The sequence below is a fragment of the Sander vitreus genome, chromosome 5 (genome assembly GCF_031162955.1).
Source record: "Sander vitreus isolate 19-12246 chromosome 5, sanVit1, whole genome shotgun sequence".
NCBI lineage: Eukaryota > Metazoa > Chordata > Actinopteri > Perciformes > Percidae > Sander > Sander vitreus.
In genome coordinates this window covers 33491613-33512451 of record NC_135859.1, presented here as the reverse complement: position 1 = coordinate 33512451, position 20839 = coordinate 33491613, and the positions used below count along the sequence as shown (strand labels likewise).

At 42.5% G+C, this 20839-nt stretch overlaps 1 protein-coding gene across 1 annotated transcript; it reads right to left on the bottom strand.

Annotated features, from left to right (window-relative positions):
* Positions 1-765: 765 nt before the first annotated feature.
* Positions 766-20792, bottom strand: skic3 (SKI3 subunit of superkiller complex). The gene is made up of 41 exons (XM_078251554.1): positions 20717-20792; positions 20311-20411; positions 19995-20138; positions 19696-19787; positions 19433-19508; positions 19177-19326; positions 18879-18977; positions 18233-18341; positions 17914-18054; positions 16884-16982; positions 16537-16661; positions 15320-15406; positions 14404-14507; positions 14171-14297; positions 13820-13999; positions 13508-13632; positions 13137-13387; positions 12418-12520; positions 11783-11965; positions 11459-11606; positions 11298-11376; positions 10993-11054; positions 10846-10902; positions 10669-10737; positions 9587-9661; positions 9206-9347; positions 9022-9115; positions 8790-8867; positions 8559-8683; positions 8074-8197; positions 7723-7947; positions 7145-7217; positions 6913-6966; positions 6512-6623; positions 5982-6110; positions 5775-5899; positions 4855-5019; positions 2633-2785; positions 2090-2220; positions 1309-1432; positions 766-1155 (listed from the first exon to the last, which is right to left on the bottom strand). Exons 2-41 carry the CDS (start codon positions 20398-20400, stop codon positions 1075-1077), a joined length of 4710 nt encoding a protein of 1569 aa, XP_078107680.1. The 5' UTR covers positions 20401-20411; positions 20717-20792; the 3' UTR covers positions 766-1074.
* Positions 20793-20839: the final 47 nt, after the last annotated feature.

The following is a 20839-nucleotide window of genomic DNA, read 5'->3' as shown; positions in this document are numbered from 1 at the left end:
AATGAAGAGTCTTCTGAAGAGTCCATCATGTTTTTTTAATCCTCCGTGTCCTCCTTGGCTACTAGCAACTGCGTGGAGGAGGGGTGGGGGCGAGTGCGCGACCACGTAGGCTTGTATCATGTGGACGCGCTGACAGTGTTGTTGTCATTACTTCGAATTCCTCATGGGGGAGACAGAAACTACGCACTATAGCTTTAACATATAGTTACTGAGCCTTTTGTTACGCTATTTGAATTACTATTAGCATATAGTCTAAGTCACTTGATGGGTTAACGTTAACTCTGTTAGCTACAGACGAAAAATGGCATCCTATTGTAACCTATTTGGATTAGGGTCACAGATGTTAGTAACTTAGCTGTGATTTAAGTTATGTGCTGAAATATGTTACCCGTCAGATTCTCTGTCGATACAGTATTACATGAGGATGTTTGACAGACAGATGATGTTAATATTACACAGACAGACACTCCACTTTCAGTTACAGCTCTGGGTGTAATCATACTTTTGAAACAGGACTCAAAGTTTCTACTTTTCCTTCCTCTGCGTTACTTTTTTCCTTTCTACAAGTATACAACTGTAATTGGTGCAACATGTTAGAATAGTTACTGCTGCGCATGTATTGGGGATAACTTTTATGATATCTGCAAAGTCCTTTTGTATGAATTGTTGATGGAAATGAGGCATTGAAGTTCACCATAACGACCTATTTTATACTCTATTCTCGTTATATCGACAGATCCGCATGTGTTATGCTGCAAATCAAGACGAGACAATCTTTTTTGTATTAAGCAAGACTCCTTTATTTCAGCCTGAATGTGAACATTTGTTACTTTAAGTCCATTTTGAAAACGCTTGTGATTTTGATTTGCTGTACTGATTTGATTTCATGAACACTGGATAATGTACAACCAAAGAATCATGTCAAGCCAATGAATATTATATCAGACCCATAATGTCCAGTTTGATATTTTCTTGTTTAGTGAAGAGACGCAGAAAAGCTGAGAGTAAAATAAAAAAAAATAAAAACACTAAGCTGCATGATTTCATAGTGATGCATTTGTAGACTTGCAAAATTCAGGTTGAAGAAGAGGCAAGCAGTGAATGAAACTCCAGCAGTCTTTGGTCTCCATTCATTTTGGCATGCTGCAAAAGGACCTACAAAAAACAAAAGGAAAAAAAGAGAAATTATGTTCACTATCAAAGTTGTGGTGAAAGTAAACAACCGATATACGTACGTTGTATAGGCATTTCAAATTAATATATTTCCGTTAAGAATGATTCAATCTGTGCCAGTGTGTGTGTGCTCACATTCATTAGCTCCTGGTCGTTTTTGGCATGCAAGTGTCTGAGGAGGTACCAGCTGGCAACCTGCACCACTGTCACTGGGAAGTCTTGAGAGTACACCAGTCTCTCCAACAAACGCCTTGTTTCCCTACAAAAGAGACACACGGAAATGGGCAAATACATGACATGAGCTGAACCAACAGTACAATTTCATTGCCTGGATGTCTCATACACTCAGGCCTACATTTAGGAGTGGAATTTGTAGTCTGTGTTGATGTAAATGCTAATTTGGAACTGGATGGCTGCTGATCTGATTTGTTGTCTAGCAGAAATTAGCTAGGGCACACATGTACTTCCTCTGACTTGAAACCCTGTCTGAAACTCTAAGCGTTGTCATTGTTTTGAATAGTGAATGATGTGATGAAATGATTTTGTGATTATGCTCGCCACAGGGGAGTTCCTGCAGCATCTCTCAAGGAATTAAGCCAGTTCAAGATTGGCTTATTCCTTCTCCTCAGCTCTCTGATGAAGGTAGCTTTCTAATTATGTGTCCTGGCAGGCCTGTGAGGTAGTGACAGAAGGCTATTATGTCGGGGGAGGTAAACTTTGCTTTGTAAATTGCTCCGCAGTTTCAAAAGTACCAACAGCTTGAAAAGACAGATGGATGTATAAACCTGAACTTTCAGGCATCTTAAGATTCATCTCATCATTTTAGATTATATATTTCACTACCCACGCACCTGCAACGTGCACGTGTGCATACTAACTGCTGCAGTGGAAACAGAACACAGTGAGAAGCACTGACCTAGCAGCCATCTTGGTCACATACTGGAGCAGGGCCTGGAAAAGGAGGGCCATAGGGGACGAACCCAGCTTCAAGACTTCAGTGGTGGCTTCTAGTATCATGTCCGTCCAGTCCTTTCTTGGGACCCCCGCCTGAGAGGTCAGATCACACAAGGTTAAGAATAAAACAAGCAATGAGAAGCATACACAAAATCAAGTATTATTAATCTAATAAACAAGTATTGTTGCTAACAATGTGCTGCCTACTGCAACTGGAATTTGCTGTCCTGTGAGCAGGGAACTAAAAACCCCAGAGAAATCACAAAAGGCAGCTTCTTGTCTTGTTTGTTTTTCCACTTGGCCTTGGCTGCTGATCCGATAATTTGCTGGAATTATAGCCTCTATTTTGCAATGCTGTTACAATTGTTAATTTTTTTTTTTCATGGCCACAATATTGCAGGAAAAATATATCAAATAGTTGTGCTGCAATAGCTGTACTTAGCTGTATAGCTGTATCGCCCTAAAAATAGGAATATTTTGGATATAGATCTAGGCAGGAACTCACCAGACAGGGTTCTAGGGCTAGCAGGGCTAGCCGCAGCAGGCTGGCTACCTGGCTGCTGTGCAGGCCAAGCTGTGAGGCTAGCTGCAGACTCTGCCTGTAAGCCAGGACTGCCTGGACCAGCAGGCCCTGGCTACGATACACCTCCGCCAGCCACTGAGAGAAGGAGAGTGATTGGAAGGGATGAATGGGAGTAGAGATGAGAACGTGAGATTTACAGAGGGAAGAGGGGCATAGAGGAGATTGTTAGAGGCAATGAACGATAAAGATAAGAAGAAGAGACCGAAGGAAGGAAGGAAGGAAGGAAGGAAGGAAGGAAGGAGGTAAATATTTATGATTTTCTCACTGAAAAATAATCCTCTGCCTCTTGCTTAAAGTTGAAGAAATAATATGACACAATGACTTCTCAATGCAATGTTCTTATAATAAGAATGAAGCCAAATCTCTAATTTATTTCTTGCAGCAACAATAAACTCAGAAGCTGAAGAAATTATTTCATCCACAAATAGCATGGACAATTCATTTGCTATCATTACATAAAATTGTGTACTGCATGTTGATTCAGAAAGGACCGTGAGTAATTGTGATACTGTCGCACATTTTGACTCCCACATTTCTACTTTCTGGTCATTAACCACGGCTACGGTCTGCCAATATGTCCACGGCTTTAAAGTGCTCATATTATGCAAATTTTCAGGTTCATAATTGTATTTAGAGGTTGTACCAGAATAGGTTTATGTGGTTTAATATTAAAAAAACACCATATTTTTGTTGTACTGCACATTGCTGCAGCTCCTCTTTTCACCCTGTGTGTTGAGCTCTCTGTTTTAGCTACAGAGTGAGACATCTCACTTCTGTTCCATCTTTATTGGGAGTCGCACATGTGCAGTACCTAGGTAAGGACTACTAGCCAGTCAGAAGCAGAGTATGAGGGCGTGTCCTGACAGTAGCTAGGTAAGGACTACTAGCCAGTCAGAAGCAGAGTATGAGGGCGTGCCCTGACAGTACCTAGGTAAGGACTACTAGCCAGTCAGAAGCAGAATATGAGGGCATGTCCTGACAGTAGCTAGGTAAGGACTACTAGCCAGTCAGAAGCAGAGTATGAGGGCGTGTCACACTAGCAGCTAGTCGAGCATTATAACGTGTGTTCCAAAGTGACCACGTTTGTCTCTGAAATAAAGGCTGGACTACAATAGAGCTGTTTGGAGCAGTTTGTGAACAGTGTTTTCTGTTGGAGATGGTAAGTCCCTTTGGGCTGGACTTTGGGCTTTTTCACTTTGTAAATCTATAATGTGCACAAAAAAGATATATAACACAATAAAAGGTAAGGGAAAAAGCCAAAAAGCATAATATGAGCACTTTAAAAAAGACCTCTGCTGGCAGCAGTAATGTGATGTGAAGTGCAGCAATATGGGGTCTCAAACAAGACACAGAAATGGTGTTAATTAGGCCAGAGTCTCAGTGGAAGCAAGACTAAATGGCTGTTTAGGAGGAGACAAAAACGTATCATTTCACGGACCTCAACACTTAAACAAGTGACCACCCAAGACTGACACCATCAATATGTTCAAGCCTCGCTACATAGTAGCGTTTGGTAGAATATGTCTGTGCGAACAATAGCGCTGTTTAAAATATTGCACTGATTTACCTCAACAACTAGGGCTGGGTATCGCCAATCGATTCGATTCCTATTCACAAGGTTGATTACATTACCGATTCGATATCAATTAGGCTAGGGAAATTTCAGCAACCCTCAAATAATGTTGATAATGCACCGGGTTAATGTTTACATCAAGAATTGACCCCCAAAAAGTTTGTTAAAGTACTTTTCTAAAGATTTTTTTTTTTTTTTGTTGGCATTTTAGGCCTTTATTTGTGACAGGACAGCTTAGTCATGAAGGGGGGGGGGAGAGGGGGAATGATATGCAGCAAAGGTACGCAGGTCGGAACTGAACCCGCGGCTGCTGCGTCGAGGACTGAGCCTCTGTATAAGGGTGTGCGCTCTACCCGGTGAGCTACCCAACTTAACGGGACAAACATGACGGTCATTGAAAAGGCATATATTAAAAGATCGCTTTCTAAATCGACATGACACCACTGATTGGAGAATCGATTATTTTAACCCAGCCCTGTAAACAACTGGAGCTTGAAATTAAAGTAATAGCTTGTCATAAAGTCCCGGCAATACAAAAACTGGTATGGTATTGAAATGAGTGTTCACTTACATGCCACGCCCCAAGGTTGGTGGGGTTCATCATCACTGTGTTGTGTAGTTGCTCCAGTACAGAGTCTGGGAGGGCAGTACCACCACCGGCCAAAAGGAGGCGCTGACACTGCACCTGTCTCAGTGACAGCATCACTGCTGGGTGTTTGGGAGAAACATTCAGCACCTGGGACGAAGCAGGCAGAGCATGACGAGCACAGCAATGGCCAGATGAGGCCCCACACGTAACTTCTATTACTCCAGCTACAATCTCGCTTTGCCAGACCCTCCTCCAAAGCGCGCTGGAGGAGGGTCTGGCTACTCCACACATAGCATTTGGGGACGGGAGGAAAACGTGCTCGGGTTTGTTGGCATTTCTTCAAACCAATCACAATCGTCTTGGGCGGTGCCAAGCACCGGAGAAAAGAGAGCAAAACAGAGCAATCCCGGAAGTGGAACGCCAAGGATATAGACTGGGGCTGCACGATATTAGGAAAATATTTAATTGTGATTATTTTAACTGATATTGCGATTGCGATATGATTCACGATATTTGAGGGAATGGTCATTATTCTCATTTTCATTGAATAAATAAAATAAATGATTGAAGTGTGATTTTTTGCGAGGGTCTGTACCAAACAAAGATTTTCTTTCTTTAGTCTGTAGGATAGGATTTGTAGGCCGGGGATGTCTCTGCAGCACCACAATACTTTATTTTAGAACGGTTTGACACATATTTTGCCTTTAACAAATATTGCGCCCCCCCTGCGATTTGGATATCGCACTAGCTCATATTGCGATTTCGATAAAATTGTGCAGCCCTAATATAGACTACTCCATCTATGTTCATTTCTGTCTGAAACAAGTCTTACTATTTCTACAGTGAAGTAAATCAGAAAACAATATTGAGTTTGTGCGTGAAAGTGTGTGTTTCTATCCCACCTGTGTGCAGAGAGCTTCTGCCTGCTCCAGCTGTCCCCCCAGCGTGAGGCCAGTGACTGCCTGTTGTAGTACCCAGCCTTCTAGAGTCTGGGCTAGAGGGCGCTCTATCTCTTCCACATTATGCACTGTGATACAGAAAGGTGTCCGTTATACACTCAAACACACATACAATGCTAAACACCATAAAAAAAATGCACACGCACACACCTTTCTCAGAAACCACTGACATGAGGGTTTGCTCCAGTCCCCGTCTGCAAGGAGCAGAACCTGAAAGATAACAGGAAGCGTTTTCTGTGTGACAGGCAGCCATCAATCCCGCCCAGGTTGCTGGATCATCTGAAAGTAAGAAGAGAGAAGAGTGGAGATCACTCGGACGTTTCACAGTAGGTGTGAGGTGGCTTTACATTTATTGAATAAGGATAAATATAAACACAGCTTCTCTGTGTCACAAAGCTGTAAAACCTTGAATTTACTCGACATATCAGAGACCCCATTGTCTAGAAGAAGGTTCTCACAGTGGTGTACCACACACATTATTTCACTAGAATTAATCTAAATAAGAGAATTTGCACTAATGTATTTCCTAATACTGACTTTTTCCTCGCTTCTTCAAAACTGATTTGTCTTCCAAGACATCTACTTTTTTCAGTGTCCAATTATAAGTGTGTGGTTTTTTGTGAGGTAGATTAAGGCTTTCGTGTGTGTGTGTGTGTGTGTGTGTGTGTGTGTGTATCTACCAGGACAGAGCAGCACAGCTCTCTGCATAGTCTTCAGGGCATTTCTGTATCTGTTCTCTTCAGAGTGTCTCCCACTAGCCAGCTGGTTCACTCCACTGTACAGCAGCGCCCTCTGCAGGACACGCGTTATATCAGCTCGGTTTCATGTGCAAACACTGTGGCATACACCAAGGCCAGTATTGACAGTATTATACCCTAAAACAATATTTTGGATACTGACATTTCTACAGTGTGAAAAAGATTAGACACAATATATTTCAAAATAACATAATTTAGCATTGCGTTTAATCTATAATGGCAGTGAGGATAAATGAAGTGTAAAAAAAACAAGAGCGAGAGAACAGAACAGAGAAAGACACACAGAAAGCCATTTCAACACAAATATACAGTCACTCTTTTACCTTTCCTTGGGTCATACTGGAGAGACAGGCAACATGGCCAGCCATCGCTCCGCCCTGTAATATACACAGCAGACCAAACCATGAACCCTTCCTCTCTAACTGTCCAGCAGCACTACAGCAACGTAGTGGATGCAGTGGGTGAGGCTGCTCAGTTCAATGTGAGCGACTATAATAGATTTCCTGGGTATGTGCTTGGGATGTGTGTAATGTTTGTGTGTGTATGCAGCCTTACATTTGCCTTTCTGGGGTAGTATTGTGGTATCAGCCTGGACAACAGGGCCCACAGAGATGGGTTTCCAGGATTGCTATAAAAAAAAGAATTTTGCTTATGTATAGGCTTTTCCCATATAAATAAGCTAGAAATTAGTATGTGTATGACACTGTATGTGATGACAATCTCATCAACTAATTTGACCTTTCCCTGATCACTCAAACAAAGACACTGCATACTTATTTGTAGCGAGTTCACCCTGTGTCAGCTGTCTTTTAGATTTTGATAGAATACACTGTAAGCAGACAAATCTGGATATGCTTTATGAAAGTGGAGACATTTCTATCTAAAACTGACCCAAAACTAACGATAGTAAATCCAGTGACACATGCAATCAAACACACGTGTCGTACTATCTCCCATCTTTTGTGCAATCCTCCACAACCAGGGTGCAATAGGCTCAGCAAATCTGCCATTCAGTGTCGAAACTACAGTTAGATGACAGCGATGTATAATTGGTCTTTTTAAAAGTCAAATTAAGTAATTGTAGGGCACATCGCATCCGTAGGCTACTCTAAACAATTTAAACAAGCAGTTACCTGTGTACAGCTCTGGAAGCCTCTCTTTGCACCGCGCTGTAGTTGCCCTGCAGGGCGAGCAAGGCGCAGGTGAGCAGACACCGCTGCTCTGTAACTTTCCCTGAGGCTGAACCCTGTTTCAAAAGCTCCGTCAGGGCAGCAGCAGCTAGTGTAGCATCACTGTGGACCAATCCCAGGGCACATAAACACAGCAGGGACTCTGCGATTGGCTCCTTTAACATCGAGCTGCGGCGACAGAAAGCAGACAAATAAATACTTTTAAGCTTGGAAGTAAGTATTAGTAGTAAGTATTAGTATACTTATTATTATTACAAAACCACTGGTCTGGTCCAGACAACACAGTGGACTCACCATTTAAACAGCAGAGTCTTGGCTGAGTCTAGGTTACCCTGTCGGTGCTGAAGCAGCGCCACAGCGGTCAAGATGTAAGCCTTTTCCTTCTCAATGGAAGCCACAGCCAAGGCACGTTCATAGGCTACAGTAGACACAAAACTATTTAGTCACAGTCACTCCTCAGTCATCCAGGCCATGGTAGTTCTCTGTGAAAAGAAAAGGCAACTGGGCTTGCTAGAAGTTCTTGAAGACGCCTCTCATCCAAAAGGCTTCTTCAGGCAGGTGACACAACCCACCAGAGGTTAAACATCTGGGACTCCCCACTAGTCATTTAGAACTGAAGAAGCCTTTTGGATGAGAGGCAAAACGTCTTCAAGACATTCTAACAAGTCCAGCTGCCTTTGCTCATCACAGAGAGTCGCTGTGGCAAGCACACACAAATACAACCTCTGATAATATCTGGTAATAAAAGCTCAGATTTCAGTGTGTCTCCCAGTCCTCACCGTTGATGCTCTCTGGGATGAGTCCGGCCCTGCAGTAGGCCAGAGCCAGCCCAGTCAGATCACTGACCTCCTGCAGTGGAGTGGAATTATAAACACGCACCGCCTCCTCCGACTGGCCCGAGGTGCTGTAAAAGACACAGTGGGACATACAAAGAATGGAGTTTGAGGTCTTTTTTCGAAGTATTAGCAAAGATTGTTACAGGACACGGCAATGAGATGGCTGGTTGTTACCACAAAGCACGGCCATAGCTGCACAGAGCAAAAGCCAGTTGTTCTGTCGAGGACATGGACTGAAGCAGTTCAACAGCTCTGAGGAAAGAGAGTTAAGATTTAGAAGGTGATTTGTATACAAATGTGTACTAACGTGTGTGAGATATTGCACTAGTCCGTATTGGGATTTAGATCAAAATTGTGAATAATTGTGCAGCCCTACTTTAGGGCTCCGTTTTATTCAGACAAACACCTTTTGTAAGCCTGTAAGGCCTGCCTCTTCAGCTGCAGATGCTCATTCATGTAGCCAAGCATAATGAAGGCATCAGGGTCAGACTGGATCCTCTCTGGGAGGGAGGCAAAGGAAACTTCATGTCACACAATGGGATTTGTAAATCTTGCATGCACATCAACACACAAATAGATGCTGATAGTACCTGTGTACTTGCTGAGTGCCACCTGAGCAGCAGAGATGGCGTTCATCTGGACTATGTTGTAGCGATATAGTTCCGAGTCTCTGTTGCTCTTATCAAGCAGGGTGGAACATACCCAGAAGGCATAACCTTTCACTCCCTCCATCTGCCAGGGAAAGATCGTAAAAGAGCATCAGAGAGATGTAGATGACAAGTGAAAAAGCAGAAAAAAAAGGAACGGAATACACATTGTTTCATTGTGGTATCATTCCTAATTACTTGCAAGTAGTAGCAAAAGGTTTATAGCTGAAAATGCAGCTTAGTGACAAAGTTGATACAAATATTACAAGCTAATGAGTGGGCAATACAAAAGCAAACCCCAGGGGGTTTTGGGAGGTCACGCACATGTGTGCTGAGTTCAGTGGTGTGCCTGAAAAGATCCATGGTGTCATAGCTTCCCACTCTCTCTGCTATCAGCGCCTGGTAGGGGGACAAATGGACAAAACTATCGTTTAGACAGATAAATAGGGCAAGGACAGAAATCCATTAGGCTGCATTCACATAGCATCTGGTGGCTCCGGCGTTTTCCCGCAGGGTTGTGCGGCAGTGGGAGTGTCGCTTAAACGTCACTTGTGTGACGTCCTGCTGTGGTATTTAACCTCCCAATGTAGCACAAGTAGACTTTATATTTCACAATTAGTTTTTCCATTTCCGACCGCACTTGAAGGCAGCTTCATTTCACGGAGAAAGAGAGAGAAGAGACGAGTCACAGTGCTTTGTGCTGGAGCTTGTTGCAGGAACTCTCCCGCCGCCCTTAAAACGGACTGACAGGTCCGACTGGTTACATGATTGGCCATCGCAGCGTGACGTCAGGCTGCGTTTCTCGAAAAGTTGAATCCATCTCGACTTTTTCGTCGCAGGCCCCTGCAGCTCCCACTGCCGGAGGACAGCCGGACGCTTTGTGAAACCAGCTTCATGAACACTACCACACTGTTCTCACTCCAATCAAACAATTGACTCTATATTTCCACTATGTACTAACCAACAGAATCAAATTACAGTCAATTTCAACATCGTATTTCATACCTATCACCAGACTTTAAACCATTGCATTGCTATATTAAATTTATATATAACCGATTGCTAAATAAATACAAGAAATGGCTTCTTTTCTGTTCTCATTTTTACATCTGTGAACATAAACACATCATGAGGCCTCTCATCCAGCGTACATATCTTTCATATTCCTTACCATTACCAATCACTTGTACCATCCCATGTACACCTAATTATCCTTTTCCCTGTTAGTTTGACCATTCGATTTTGCCCGATGTTGTGTCTCACATGTGTGCATATACAGTACAGGAAACATATGTTTATGCAATAAAGAAGCCTTAACCATTGGACACAATTATTTCCAAGTGTCCATTTCCTCAACACAGTCAATTAAAGTGACCGTTAAACATTATCTTACGATGTCTTTGTACCTGTCCGATCCAGCAGTTGACATAAAGCGGCTCCAGCGACTGGGCAATCTTGAAGGCCTCGTGGGCAAGCTAAGAAAATAAGACCAGACTTTAACAAAAGAAAATGTCAAATGCCAACTATGACAACACAACAACAACAAAAATATATGTATATATAAGAAAACTGATCACACACACCTCTATATTGTCCTTTTTCAAATAAAGGGTACCAAGGTTGGTCCAAGCAACAACATTCTGTACCGAAATATTAGAAAAGTTACAGAAGAACATCAGAATAGTTTCTGAGAATACTGTTCATCACCTGAACCAACATGCAGTACATACATTTGGCTCAACTTGTATGGACTTGATGAAGCAATGCTGCGCCAGAGCGAAGTTCTCAAGACCTGATGTAACAAAAAGAAAGAACGTGACAAGATAGAATTGTAGCAGTTCCTGTGACAAAAAAACAATAAAAACTAATTGTATTCATCAGAGAGAAAAAGTTGTATCTACATAAATAATTCTGTCTGCCTATTTATTTCATACTGAAGATTTTTTTCTTTTTTTTCTAATGCATCCAATATCAATATGTCCATAAGATGGGGTAGACCACAATTATTCCCAAGAATGAGGTAGCATATTATTACCTTTGCTCATAGAAATCACTCCCAGGGCATTCCAGTAGCTATGGGTCCCACTGTCCATCATAATGGCCTTTTTTAAACACTGAAAAGACAAGATAAAAAAAACTCTTAAAAGACCCCCTTTGAGAGGGAACAATACAAAGCTGCAGGATTATGTGAATTACCTGCTGGGCCTTCTCTAGGAGCAGAGATTGGGAGTTCTGGCCTCCCTCATCAGGTCTGGGTACGCTGGACTGGCGGTAATAGTTGAGTCCTAGGTCATACCAAAGGCTGGGAACCTCAGACATCAGCTTCAAAGCACGGACATAACACCTGCAGACAAAAACATGGGCTTAATGTTCAGTGTTCAGAATCTGTGCTAGGCCAACAGGGACAGACAGGATATCTAATAGCAACAAACAAAAAAACATTAGAAATGTATGATTTGACAGAGTAGCAATGGCATGGGCAGCTTGGAAAACATCTATGCCTTTTGTCTGTGGTCTTACCTCTCACCAACTTTGAGTGTCTGGGCCTGGTTCAGTGCGTGGCTCTGGGTGTTGCTGTCCAAACCAGCCAGCAGGGCGGGCACTAGAACCTGGGCTCTGTTTGACGACACGGTGCTGACTGCGGTGCAAGCGTCTCCCAACAGCTTCCACAAACAGGACAGGTCTGGACGCAGCACCACAGCTCTGAAGTAAGAATAGTAGTATAGTGAATTTTAGTCAAAATAATTTAAACTGGACTGAGGATTGAATTGCCGCTTTGCATATTGAATTGCAAATTCCAAAAGAGGGGGAGTGTCTAACTGCGTGTCAATCACTGCTCATGTACACGCATTCATTCTCGGTTGTGGGGGGAGGGGCTTAGGAGACTGTTTTGGGCTTTAGCGGAAATGGGGGGAGGGACTGAGAAGTTGTTGATGTTCACATTTTTGAGCTAAGTCCTGGATCTTCACAATCCGACCTACGGCACCTTTAAATTGGCAAATGCAAAATGCCTTGTCATTTAAATAAAGAGGCCAAAAAAAAACGTACATACTGAAGAGCACAGAAATGTTAAACGACCAATTGAATGAATGAATCACAGACAAAGCCTTCTTTCATTTTAAGGTTTACAAATGTAACTAATGGCTAGTCGTTACCGGAAGAGGTTCTGTATGGCTTGCTGAATGAGGTCAATGGCTCCCCCATCTCGGCAGTCTTCCATCAAACCTTTTGCCAGAGACAGCTGGCACTCCCCAAGACCTGAACAACAGATCATACCAATCTGATTAAATGCCCAGGTTCAGATATACAGTATGTAGGGCTGGGTATCGCCACTGATTTCACGAATCAATTCGATTCACGAGGTCCCGATTCGATAACATTTCCGATTAGATGTCCATTTGGTTTATTTCAGTTGCAAAACCAATTTAGCTTGGATATGAAAGAGATTCTACAATTGTACAAGGGTTCCCTCTAACCTGCTGCAATATCAAAAGTATCAATGTTTACATGAAAAACTGACCCCAAAGCAGTTACATTCATGTACTTTTTATTTAACATGAACACAAAACAGAGTGCAACTCTACAGACTCCACGGTCAGTGAGTTTTGAGTGACATTTCATTCAGATATGTTGCGGTGAGAGGTCAAGGGACCCCTTTCCCTCGCCAAAATGTAGCCTATCGTTGGAGGGTTATTTATATTCGGTATTCTAGTTTCATATGATATGAATGAATCGATATTGGATCATTCAAATCAAAAACGATTTAAATCGGAAAAATCCATTTTCTTTTAAACCCAGTCCTAGATGTATGATTCAGAGGTATGCAATAAAAAGCGTAACAATAAAGTGAAGGCTTTGGGATACAAACACCTACCTTTAAGAGCAGGAACATAGTCCTGCTGTGCTGTGATCTGCAAGTACTCTGCAACTGCCTCTTTGAACTTGCCCAGGGTCTGTTTAATAGCAGCAGCCTGGTAGACACTGTAGATGGAGGAGGGTTGAAGCTGATGGGCCTTACCAAAGGCCTTCAGAGCTGCTGTGAAGCTCCGGCGGTTCAAGTAGGCCTCGCCTAAACACTCCCAACACACCCAGTCCTCGGGGTCTGCTCTCAGAGCCGCCTGCAGACTATAAAGATGAATTAAATGGTCAATGTTTATACACTTTAAATACCTATGATAATGTAGGGTATGATAAAGACCTAATGTAGTACATTTTACTGTCTGAAATTTGACATCTTGATCTTACTCAGCTACAGCTTGTTGATGCTCCCCAACCTTCAGGTAGTACAGCCCTCGTCTCATCCAGGCCCATTTCGCTGACCCGGGAGTGGCTTTCTCAATCACTGACTGGAGTATCGCTAAGGCAGTGTCCTATGGCATTTAGGAAAGAAGAGAGGAGGGAGGAAAATTAAAAAATGCAGGATACAGAGAGCAGCATGGGGAGGGTCAAGACAAAAGAGAGGCACCTGTAAGGAAACACCATAACAAACACCACGCATGACAGTTCTAAACGTTTTGGCTTTTTGGAGTGTGTCTGTTCGCCAACAAATCCACTTGCCATGTCGTCCTGCTCCATACTGAGATCCACGGAGGCAGCTCCAGACTCCGCATCATCGTCGTCCATCTCAAAGGCCTTCTTATAGCAGCCTCGTGCCCGGCCATGATCATTTGCCACCTCCCGGTAATAATGTCCGAGGTAGCGGAATACACAACCAAGGTGTGGGTCAAACTTTGCAGCCTGAAATGGACACATGAAACTTTTCAATCAAAGATTCCATTCAGCTCCTTTGACACTCATTTTTTAAAGACTGGACCATCAATTTACTTAGAGATTGCAGTAGTTCTTTAAATGAACACATAATGATCACCTGCAAAATAATGACAGAATTTCAACAATAATTGTACTAACCTTGAGCAAATGTGTATGGGCTTTGCTCCGGTCCTTACGGGTCTCTTCTCCCATGTCCCAGTAGAGTTTTCCCAGCAAGAAATAATACTCTCCACAGTCTGGGCTCTGGCTAGCCGCCTTTAGGAAACTAAACAGAGGAAGAGGAAGAGAGAAAAGTTCACCCAGGAGAGCTAAGCTTTTTTGCCACAGGTTAAAATTTCACATGCACACAAAAAGAAACACACAGTTTTTACCTCTCCTCTGCCAGCTGTTGCTGCCCCTGAGCCAACTGTGCCAGTCCTCTCAGTACCAAGCCCTGGGCCAGGCTCGGGTTAGAGGCCACCAGCTCTGATGATACCTACGGAAGACACAATAGTTTCTTTTACATCAATATATCTTGACTATCATACAAGAGGTCCTTTTCTTCGTTTCCCCATATTAAGAGAGGACAACAATTCATCTCAAGCTGTTATGAGACTCTGTAAATTGCCCAAATGAACAACAAACCTGTCTAGTTTTTAAATAGGCTTATCAATGTGTGTGTATTATTTTGTTTTCAATGTGTTTTTATATATCTTGCTGTCCTCGGCTTTTTTTCTTGCTGCTCTTATCTCTAAGTTTCATAACAGCCCTTCTAGGTGTTGCAAACTAGCATCTGCTATAAACACTATGATTGATGGATGGATGGATGGGTGGATGGATGGGTGGATGGGTGGATGGATGGGTGGATGGATGGATGGGTGGTGGATGGATGGATGGTGGATGGATGGATGGGTGGATGGATGGATGGGTGGTGGATGGATGGGTGGATGGATGGATGGGTGGTGGATGGATGGATGGTGGATGGATGGATGGGTGGTTGGATGGATGGGTGGTGGATGGATGGATGGATGGGTGGATGGATGGATACTAAATGAAAAATCCACATGAATGTACTAAGGGATGAATAAGCATGAGAGGCTTGCAGTGACAGGGCAGGGACTGACCCTGGGATTCTGCCTGTATGAGAGGATGTATGAGAGTGGGTGTCATGGTGGCAGTGCAAATAAGTCCAATAGTGCAAGGATAAAGTCTAGAGACCGGCATTAAATACGGACAATATAAGAGAATAATGTAGACATAGTAATATAAAAAACACAGAAAGAGTACAGTAGGTAAAAGGTTTTCAACCTTAAGTGCTTCATCAACTTGTCCCTTGTTAAGGTATGCACGTCCTCTCAGGGCTACTAGAACTGGGTCTTTTTCAGCATCCGGGATCTAAAAAAAACCCAACAACATCAAACATAGACACGATGTTTACTTTGACGTGACGCAGCGCTACACTTGTATGTCCAAGGTTACAACAGCAAAATATCTTTATACTAAACCCAGAATAAATAAAACACGTTTAAGTGCTGAATGACTTACTACCCAATTATCTAAGAAAGAAAATTCAAACATACAATACATACAATATGCTGAATAAACAAGAGTATTAGTCAATCGCAGAGCTGTTCCGATACCGTTACCAGTATCGGAAACTGCCTCTGATACTGTCTAAAAAGCTCGACTCAGTATCAGCAAATATGCAAATCTATGCACTGATACGATGCTACGTAATTCACCACCGAAAAAAAAATCTACTTTAGAGTATTATTACATTACATGTCATTTAGCTGACGCTTTTATCCAAAGCGACTTCCAATTAAGTGCTTTCAACCTTGCAGGTACAACCTCCAGACAACAAGTAGTAAGTGCAAGTACATTAGCTTTAAATATGCAAAAACTACAAAGAGCCAAATGAAAGTGCTACTGTAAGATTTTTCTTTTTCTAAATTAACCAAGGTGGAGTCAGAAGAGATGTGTAGGCTTTCGGCCGTCCTGATGTCAATGGGGAGCTCATTCCACCATTTAGGAGCCAGGATAGCAAACAGTCTGGATTTGGTGGAGTTAGTTGGTTGGTTGCGGAGTGGACATGCTGGGGGTGCAGGATTTGACCAGAGTAGTTTATTTATGATCTTTTTTCATTATGACTTGACAGTCAAACTAGGTAATAAAATATGGCATTCGTTCTATGTATGTAAGTGGTGGTGGGTTGTGATGGGGCAGTGGATATGACACATGCCTTTGGTGTGGGAACCTGGGGTTCGATTCCCACTGTGATACATCAACCAATGTGTCCCTGAGCAAGACACTTAAACCCTAGTTGCTGCAGAGGCGTGTGGCCTCTGACATATATAGCAATTGTCAGTTGCTTTGGATAAAAGCGTCAGCTAAATGTAATGTATTTCCTTTTTTAAAGCACTAGTATCGGATCAGTATTCTGTATGGGCCGATATGCAAGTTCTGGATTCAGAAACGTTATTGGAAAGGAACCCATGGTATTGGAACATCTCTAATCACATCACCTGTGAGAATGTCTCCAAAGCCTGGTCCGCAGCCGCTTCTCCTCCACTCCTGACTAAAGCCTCTAGCTTCATCCTCAGCAGTTTGACCCTCAGCTCCTTGTCTCCGGAAACACACACTGTCAGACCTGATAGAAGCAGACACACGCTGAAGTTCATATATCTGCTTCGGGGACTGAGGATTACTGCCCCTTTGAACATGGGGGTAAACATCCACATTTCATACACAACTGTTGTTTTTGTTTTTTTTATGAACTCTTGATGAAGTCTGATTGGACACATTCTTTTGGACTAGCTAGATCAGTGATTACATCTGGATGACATGGTGATATACAGCAGACTAAACATACCTTGGGAGCATGACATCGCACTGTCTGAGTATCTCTGCATTTTAAACTGAGCTTCAGCCAGACTGCACCATCCTGTGCTGGAGCTCATTTTCTTTAACCCTAATAAAACAGAAGAGACAAATCATACGTAGTGAGCACAACAATTCTAGATTACATAGATTTAATGAAGTGCATGGCTAAATCCCAAGTCTCCCATTTGATGTCTCCTCGCTCGAACTGGAGGTTGTTCTGGTCCTCCTCAAAGCTCTTATTCCTGCCCAGAGGAGCGAGGACCAAAGACTCGAGGAGGGATCTCTGAGGAGCTATGAGCGAGGATATATGCGAGCAGCTGAAAGCCGTTGCTAACGCCGACCATACAGCTGACAAATTCACGTGACACGTCTCGTCCCTCTAAAAACACATTTCCTCGTTTCCTCTCTCCTCGTATCATTCCCTCACGTCTCTCCCATACTTCCTCGGTGGGACGGACTAAAGCTTGTTTTAGGGTCCACGCAGAGCTTTCGCCGTAGCCTACGTAAGTGGCCTGCCGGCCTCTGTCTCCAATTTTAGCAGCAGCTGGTTTGACCATGGAGATACGAGTGCCGGACGGGAAGCTTGACTACAGTCTATTTCTGTGATAGAAACAATGCAAGCTGCTACAGTTTGCTGCTCTGCTGCATTGCAGATTGCTAAACACACCTGACTACAGGAGACATTAGCTCAGACTTGCGGAGTACATATAGTTGGTGCGGTTCGAGTACGGATCACGTTCTCACCACAAACGAACCGCTCCAGAGCTTGATTGAAAGCGTACCGAGACCACCTCTTCAAGCAGGTCTCGGTACGCTTGTTTGGCCCGCTTTTGGTGCGCACCAGAGTTCGACTGCCACGTTCTCACCTGCCCAGACGAACCGCACCAGCGGGGGCAAACCAACTCTAGTTCGATTCAACCGAACTAAAGGACGACGGTGTGAAAACGCCCTTAGTATCAATGTTCAGCTGCCTTTTACATCATGAACAGAATTGATTGTTTGTTGATGCACAAACTTACCTTGTGCAAGGTCCTTAGTGGCATCTTTAAACCTTCCTTCTTGCAGTGCTTTGGTGCCCAGACCCAAGTGACCTAATCCGCTGTTAGGGGCCAGATCCAGGAGCCGGGAGAAATAGCCGACTGCATCCTCATTCTGAACACCTTCAAATGAAAACACAGCATGCATTAAGAGTGAGACTGAGAGCAAAAGCCAGTGATTCCCCTCAATGCTTCAATATGAAATTCATAGAAAAATTCAGCAGAATTTAATACGAAATCTGTGAATCAATCATTACATTCTGCGATTTTAGATGAAATGAGCAAGACAACAGTGTGTTACCTGTTTTGAGGTAGTAAGAGCAAAGGACTTCAAGAGGATAACTTTGGTTGGGGTAGAAGGTCAGCATGGACTCACATGCCTGTTTCATTTTGGCCTCCTCTTGTGGCAGCTACAGTAAGAAAAGATTCATGATGAGCAGCTGATTAAGGACATAACTGCACAAGGCCAAGTATCAGGTGGCTCTTTTTTGATGAACATGAAAACTTTCTAATTGTCCCTGAATTTCTGTGGTTTTAGTTTTTTTTAAAGTTTTTTTATTTGATGATTTAAAAAATAACCACATATAACACTGCACAGAAGGCCAACATTAAAAATCACAGAGGATGAAAACAAAGTCCCAAGGCTGATTTCCACTGTGGTCCTCTAGTAAAACACATATCACGCCACAAGATAAAACAGCACGACAAGACAACAAGTGCAGACAATACAATCCAAATATAAAGCCGGTGGCTGTGTCAACATGGTTTTTTTTCTTTCTTGGTCATAAAGGGTTAAGGCATTTAGAACTGAAATTGAGAATGCTACATGGTACTTTGTAACCATATATTTAAGGCCACTTTAAACAAGTTTCAGATTTGTGGGCAGATTATTCCACTGTACTCCTGCACTGCTGTGGTGACATAGACATCAGAAAAGGTGTACTTACTTTAGAAAGGCATTTGACATAGTCAGCTGAGAGCTTCTTGTGTTCCTCTCCTGGTACAGGATCCATGAGAACCATGGCCTTTTCAAATGCTGTGATTAACTGATAGCCACAAACAAAACAAAATAGTTACCAAAGGGCAGATGGCATTGAGATATGTGCACTAAAATCAGCATTAAGAAAAACATATGATCTAACCCTTTAGGGCTAGGAGATTAGAGGTGATGGACTAGGTGTTTATACACAAAAGGAAACACTTCATGTTGCTGAGTTTAAGTCCACATTTGGGGAAATATCTTACATGCTGTTGAGTTTCATTGTTGTCCTGCTCTTCCTCATTAATGCAGTCTGAGAGGAGTTGCGTCATCTGTTGCCATAGCTGCAGTAGCTCTTTCTTATCCACAGCCTCTTCCTCCTTCACCTGAATGAGCTGCAGCCAAACCTTTGCCAACTATGTGCAAACATACAAATACATCCAAATGTGTGAAAAGAACAAAAAAGTGTCAGTGTCTTTTTTTTTTTTCTCCCATTAAACGTGTGTGCCTTTAATTTCATACCTTTAAATATTCTTTTTCAGACTGATAGATTTCTGACAGCTTACTGATCATCTCATAACATTTATTTTTGTCGGAGCTGTTAATGGAGAACATAATGAGAATGAATAGCGTCATGCATCAAATATGTTAAACTAGTCACAACTACAGCATCTTGCAAATAAATCAGGAGTAGAGAACGATCAAATATTAGCTAAATTATCACAACTTCCTTTGCAGTTTTAAGAAACATCCATCAAAAAGGGTTCTTCCATACAGTATATTACCTTGCATACAGGTCAACAAGCTTCTGGTAGATATTAGGTAGCTCAACTTTGAAATCCCACTGATCAGTCTTTTCATAAAGATTTGCCAAGCCCTAAAATAAAAACACACACTTCATAATTACTGGGCCCGGGGAGAGAGGTAGTATAATATGCAATGTCACACAACACAACAGTGATAATTACTTGGTTTAACTAAGTGATGCACATCAGTAAAATGAATTGCTCTCAGTGTAAGACATGCAAAGTGTAGTTGGTATAAGACATTTACATTTACTGACAACTACATTTCCCCACCTTACCTGCCATGCCAGAAGCTGCTCAGGCTCCAGCTCCACAGCTTTTTTATAGGCTGTCTGTGACTGATCTGGTTGCTCGAGTTCACTGGCTGCCAAGCCGATGAATACCCATGCATTATAATTGTTCTTCTCAAGTTTCAAAACAGCCTAAAACCACAGCGAAGAGAGCCAAGTCAGCCAGACATCATCTTTGTTCGAGAGATACATTGCCTCATTTAGTACCCAGACTCCCCTCGGAACAGAATGCGTGTTAACAGCCAAGACTTCATGTAAATACCTCATTTATCTGTAACGTTAGTATGAATCTGAGATACTTTACCTTGCAGTGTTTTAGAGCCTCTTTGAACTCTTTGTTTTTGATGGCCTCTCTGGCACTCTTCAGTGCTGCTTTCACTTCTTTATTAGACATCTTGTAATTAGCTGAGTGAAACAAAGCAACATTGTAACATCAAGAGTCCCAAATAATAGTTAGCCTACCAAGTTGCGGTGATGTAAACAGAGTGAGGCAGCTAAAGTTTAGATTAACGCGTTAGCAGTGTTGGCTAGCTAAAAAAAACAATGTAGCATTCATTAACGTTAGCTGTGAGCTTCTCAGAGCATTTAAACTATCTAACTAGAGAACTGTCTTCAAGCCTTCATTGATACATAACAGGTCATTTATTTATTTAATTGAGCAGTTAGCCACGCAAGTATTGCATATATGAAACAAATTTTGGGGCACCTACTGTTTACTTTGACAACTTCTGCGCCTGTCGGGTGACACGGAAGTGAAAGAGTTCCCACACCTCTTCTGGACTTTCAAAATAAAACTACTTCCAGTTTGGTCCACTTGAATGTGTTCCATACAG

Bases quoted from the DNA above. Each gene is read 5' to 3' on its own strand.
- skic3 (XM_078251554.1), bottom strand. From the start codon at position 20,400: ATGTCTAATAAAGAAGTGAAAGCAGCACTGAAGAGTGCCAGAGAGGCC. The intron at 20,139-20,310 runs GTAAAGTATCTC...CTGTGGTTTTAG, and splicing joins AGGCTCTAAAACACTGCAAG to GCTGTTTTGAAACTTGAGAA. The intron at 8,868-9,021 runs GTGTTTGTCTGA...CTCTTTCCTCAG, and splicing joins GCCTTACAGGCTTACAAAAG to AGCTGTTGAACTGCTTCAGT.